General features: G+C 41.8%; 1 protein-coding gene across 1 annotated transcript in view; it reads right to left on the reverse strand.

The window, feature by feature from the left end:
* Window positions 1-5,914, reverse strand: part of RAB3C (RAB3C, member RAS oncogene family) — a 126,048-nt gene extending 120,134 nt beyond the window's left edge. The window contains exon 1 of the mRNA XM_039567306.1: window positions 5,815-5,914. Within this exon, the coding sequence (XP_039423240.1) occupies window positions 5,815-5,838 (24 nt within the window). The 5' untranslated portion in view covers window positions 5,839-5,914. The remainder of the gene's footprint in view (window positions 1-5,814) is intronic.
* Between the last annotated feature and the right edge of the window lie 214 nt (window positions 5,915-6,128).

Here is a 6,128-nt window from a genome sequence, read left to right on the forward strand (position 1 = left end):
TGTGAAGAAACCTCAGACTCCATGCAGTTGCTAAGACTTTGCCATTACTTCCCAAACTCACTCCTTCTGTAGTCAGCAAAGAGACAAATTCTTCCAAGCACAATCCACATTAAGCTCACAACCTAAATGATACCCTAAAGAAATATCTATAATTCTGCTGGCTGTAAGAGAAATCTAGATGCTTGGTCCTCTTGAACTTTTTGAGTAAGCCTGCAGAGCTTCTCTTTCTTAAATGCAAGCTGCTGACTTAAAAATTAATTATCGAATGCACTGTAATCCACTTCCCAAGGTATTACTATGTCAGTTCGCTCCTGACAGTACTTGGAGGCATTTGTAAAAGAAATATGAAGAAGTTAGTGCTGATGCTATGTTCCTCTTTTGGAACTGATGCTGGAAGCAATCACTAGGAATGCTGTGTTCCCACCTGTAATTAAACACTACATACATGGATAAGAACCAAATAAACCTCGCTAATATTATGATATTCTGTCTCAAAAAAAGTAAAATGCATACTTTTATTTCGACAAAGTTCTTTTCTCGAAGGTTAAATGGATATATTAAATGAGCATCACTTTCAACAAGACACACTGAGTTTTCTCTTCAGTACAATTTTGCTCTTATTTAGTAAAATTGAAGAGAAAATGCACAAGGTTATTTTCATTAGCATGAAAGCAGTCTCAAGCAATTTCCTAAAGGGCTTGGGACAGACTTGAAGAGTCCACTGAGAATTCTAAGCTCAAGACAATGAACAGGAAACCTATAGACAGGAGATCTCGCACACTTGCTCCTTATCAAAGCCAGGGGGAGTTACGTTGCCAGTTTGAATATGGTGCAAAGACAAAAAAAGGATAGCTTTGTATGCTTCACTGCATAGAGCATATCTCTAAACTCCTTAAACATGGATTATTTAAGGGCATAGGCAAGTTTAATCATCAAGCAAACTTTTCTGTTCAGATCCAGGTGCTTTCCAAGTCTCCTGTTTAGCTGTTTCCTTGATCTCAAAAGAAATGGTGAAAACAGAGCAGGGTGGAGAACAGATGTCAGAAAAACTGTGTTTACCTGCCTGCCACCTTAATGAACATAACAAAACATTTGGCTATGTTACTCTTTATGCCTTGGCAGGCCTCATTCTTTGACAGAATCAATTTGAACAGCTTTCTTCCTTCAGCAGAGCAGGATGCTGTGACCTCCCTGGCCTGCACACAACTTCAGTTTGCACTTATATATGCACCCCACTCTGCATGCTTAATGCAGGATGAATTGCCCCTGGAAAATATGATGCAAAAGGCAAGAAAACCTGAGATTGAAAACACGGAGATTCATTCCTTCATGCCCTTAGCAAATACATTGTTTTCTTTTAAAAACCCTAGTAACTGGCATGTCTTAAAGGAAAAGATCGTAAGTCCAGAGAAAATGTCTTGCTTCTATGTGCAGTGAGGATTGATACAGACTAGCAAATTTACAGTTGTTTCAAAGTGCAACACTCTCTTTCTATCTACAGTGTTGTTACAGCCCACCCCTGAAAGTGGGGTAACTGAGCTCCTTTTTAACAGATCCCTTCGAAGGATTAGGGTGAAACACCACTGACTGACCAGTGTTTATACATACACAGTTGCAGTGGAAAGAGAAACTCTTCTTTCCTATATACAGGGTAGAAATATATACACTTCTATTTCTTTCCATACAGAAACTGACTTTATTTGATATAGTTGATATTTTAGTAAAAACAGAGTTTCCTGCCCATGCAGCCTTTGGAGAGGTGATCTTTCTGTCTTTTATAAAATATAATTAGTCAAACATAATCAATGGATATTGAAACAAAGGAATACAATGGAAAAATTCAACGAGTGTAACTCATCAAACTATGTAGGATGTGCAAGTGTGTGACACTTACTGCACATTAGTTGTCTTTCATGTGTAGATCAAACGACATCATCAGAGTAGTTAAAATTTTACCAAAACACTTATGTATAAGAACACTGTGACAAATAACCCAATCATGAAGAAATTAATTCCTTTTGAGGTGAAATATGTGATTAATCTAGGGACTGGATTTTATTCTTAACTCTTTGAGAGGCATCCCATGACTTCCATGACTTTTGTTTTCTTCTCTTCTACATCTTGGACAAACTGCTTAATCTCTTGTATTTTTGGTGTGATCTCAACAAATACATTGATATCCACAGATGCAGACCACAGCCAATGCTCACAAATCCTTATAATTTATTTTTTAACTGACCAATTAGTAAGAATTAACAGAGTTCAGTAGACAGTGCACCAGCCACTTATTTGGAATTTACTGATTGCCAGCCATCTGCAGAGAACAGCTTTTAAACTAATGTACTTGGCAGCATCAGGACAAGCTTATCTGCTTCAAGGTATTACAAGGTCAGAATCATGCATATATGTAAATGTATCACAGTGCAATTAGAAACCTGTAGTTCAAAGTTCAAAGGGTTTTTTAAGCAGAACACTGAAATGCGAATTTGGGGAATATCAAGATGATACTGAGATGCCCAAAACATTTCAGAGAAGCTCTACTTGCTTCATATCAGCAAAACTAGCATGTATATGGCCACACTGTCAGGAGCTGCCCAGAACAGTAGAATTTAAGGTGAATAAAAACCTTGGCATAAAAAACTGGCAAGGCTCTAACACCCAGATTCTTGTGGTGGGCTAGTGAATTATCCTTCATTTCTTTTTCTTTAACCTGAATTTACTTTGTCCATGAAAAGGCTAGCTTAGGAAGTGTATTTCTAATTCCCACTCTAGGTAGTATGTTAAAATCCCCTTCTCCAAGTAGTGGCAAAACCAGAGATACAGACCTAAGTGGGTTAGTCTAACACAGGATGTCAAGAGGCCACGAAAAAAGTGCAGCTATGAAAAGAAAAAATAAAAGCTGTGTCAGCCCAGTTACTCCAGCACAAATAAATTTAGATTTAGCAGGGAATATGAAAATGAAAACGAGATGGCTAAAGCCTTCTGCCATTTCCTCTATTTAGTACAGCACTCAGAGTCATGAGAATAGGAAAGGCTCTGCACCTTTTTTGTTTGCCAGAGAAGCTGCATCAGGCTAAGAGACTAAATGAAATACTAATGCCACTGTCTAGGGCACTGGTGAGACAGCATTAGTGACAGTTCTGGTCAAGTGTGTTTATGAAAGCCAAGTTCAAACTGCAAAATACCCAGAAAGGTTAACAGGAAGATCAGAAGAATGAAGAGTTTATCTTACGACAGAAATAAAAACCAAACCAAACCAAACCAATCAAACCAAAAAAACACTAAACAAAACATACACTTGTTTCTCTGGATAGTAATCTGGTCATGATGCAATGAGAAGTATTTAGACTGATGTATGCTGGAGCAGACGCTGGATGTTAACAACAGTATAAACTAGCCCTGAGTGCCTCTGAGCTGGAGATTAGTAAGATTACAATCAGATAAGGAGCGAAACTAGAAGAGAGGGAATTGGTGTATGAATCACTGAGAATTTCCCACTGAACCTTCACTTTCGAAAGTACCATGAAAGCCTTGGGGACACTATTGAGAGAGATACATAGACACCTCAAGTAATTCAGACCAATCTTTAAAAGAATATGCAGAAACCATACGGAATTCAGTGTTTCACAGAAAAGAGAGTTCATGGCTTTTGAACTAAAAACCTCCGCATGGCCATAAGCACTGCTGAGTTTTATATCTGTTCTTTGAACACATGGCTAAAAAAATGAAAATAGTCACAAACTGATCCAGATTCAGCTACATGCAGCAGATGACAGCGGCAAACTTTTACAATAGACAACTTTTCCCTGGAAGGACTGTCTTTCTGGTGACTGCAGTCCCTTCCTGTCTTCAGAGAAATGGCATGAGCTTGAGATTGAAACAAAGAACTCACAAACATAGAAAGACAGCAACAGTGCTCAGGCCCTTTTTTTCATCCTGATAAAATGTTTTAACATTTTAGTTTTCTTTTAAATTATTGCTTGATGGAAATGGAAAAAAAATGCTTACACTCTGCTCTGAGTTGTTTTTGATGTGATCAACAGACACACACTTGATCACTCTTTTTCTTGCTCTACAATTCAGAAATGGTAGATTTGTAACAGACTTACAAATTGTTCTGTGCAAAGAAGCAACTACATTCGTTTCATGTAATAGGAAATCACATAGCTAAAAAAAAGTAAATCTAGCAAGTAGTTCAGCCAGTCTAAACCCCATTTGAACAAGGTTCAATCATATTAGCCTAATGTTGGAAAACAAAAGATTCTGCAGAAGAATAATCCACAACAGAAAACTGGTTTACTAGAATCTTTTATAGGAATAATACATGGGTATGCTGGCAATAATGCAAGTGGAAGAAAGAAAAAAAAACCTGCAGAAACTACAACTGAAAATCAAATTGTGTGTGCCAGACTGCATTTTCACATTTTGGAAAAATCCAGATGCGTATGATTATAATTTTGAATGAGATATGCTTAAAAATAGACACTGTTTGACCATGTCAGCAGTCTAGAAAAGATTGAATTTATAGGGGGGTTTGTAGATTTCTGTTGTCTCTCATTATTCTGAGGCTGCATTTCTGCTGACTTTTACTCAATTATGTTTAACAATAATTCCATTTGTTCTGACAATCTGGAAAAAACCCAAGAAGTTGTTCTCTGATTGTCTAGCAATTTTTTTTTTCCTAATATCTGAACTCTCCTTTCTTTAGATTCTGTTTTAATGTTGTACCACCATTTTGTTTCCACAACTACTTAAGAACTTTGGTGAATTTAACAATCTGTCAAAAATGTCAAATACAATTGAGACCAATCTACAATTGTCACCCTCTCCTAGCAAAATTTCCTTTAATGAAATGCTCTCCAAAGCCAATACATACTAAATGTATCTTCAGTAGATAAATAAATAAGTGAATAAATGGCAAACACCACATAAACATTTCTGACATATACGTGTAGCAGGCAAAAAGATGCAAATCTTCCCTTAGCCAGAAATTTTATTACTGCCAGAGTAGATATCCAGCATGAAAAACATTAGCTAACAGGGCTGCAGTTCATAACCTAAGTCACAACAGACTTCACACTTGATTGCAAAATGATTGTTACTAATCCACTTTTCTACTGAAAAAAGAGTCATGTGTTCAAATGTATAGTCTGGGGGCTCCAAAGCTCCTGTGTGGGACTACAAAACAGGCCAAAATTAATAACTGAAGTACAGTTCACCAGTAAAAAATGTTTTGAGACAAAAACCCAGAAACTGCTGAAAACTCTGCATAATGCAACTTGTATTTGTATAGCATCTGCTCATCCAGCGCTAAGGGGTATTATATCTTCCCATACATAAAAGCTGCTGAAAAGGGGCCCCTCTTTGCTACCCCCAGCTCTAGCCACGAGCCACCTCTCCCCAGCGTAGGTGGACAACTGCTCCATGACTACACAGGTGGAGGCATCGTGCCAGCTCCCTGCGCACCTCGGCAGGACCTCGGCACAGCTCATCATCCAACACCTGACAGCCAGTCACTCCCAGGAGAGCTGCGACCGGCGCTCAAGGGGCAGGATCTGAAAAAGATAGGACGATGTGCCCGAGTGTGACTCGAAACCCACCCGCGGCCCTGCTGCCCCGCGACGGGCACCCTCGCCCGGGGACACGACTCCTCGCACATGTCCCGGGCCCGCACACGCAAGGGGTGTCCTCACCCGCTGCCCGCAGCAGCAGAGCCGGCCCGGCGGCCCGGGCGGAGGGGCTCCTGCCCCGTCCCGGCTCTCGGCTGCACCGCGCCCGCCGCACCCCTCGCTCGGCTGCGGCCCGGGGACCGACCTGCATGGGAGCTTCGTGCCTCATCGCCGGGCGCGGCCCCGCCGCCCGCCCGCTGCCGCTGGCTCCCGCACGCCGACAGCCGCCGCCGGCCCGCCCGGGCTCTGCCGGCAAACCCGCGTCGCGATCAGCACCGGAGCTGTCCCCGCTCCGCCCCCGGCCCGCCCCGCCCCCGCTCCCGCGAGCCTCCGGGAGTCGAAGTCCCGCTGCCCGGCTTCCTCTCCCTCGGCCCTGTGAGAAGAGACTACAGCTCCCGGAGTGCTCGGCGCCAGGCCGGGAGGGGGCGGGGGCGGAGCGGGCAGCGCGACGGCGGGGCG

Source organism: Corvus cornix, chromosome Z (genome assembly GCF_000738735.6).
Source record: "Corvus cornix cornix isolate S_Up_H32 chromosome Z, ASM73873v5, whole genome shotgun sequence".
Taxonomy (NCBI): domain Eukaryota; kingdom Metazoa; phylum Chordata; class Aves; order Passeriformes; family Corvidae; genus Corvus; species Corvus cornix.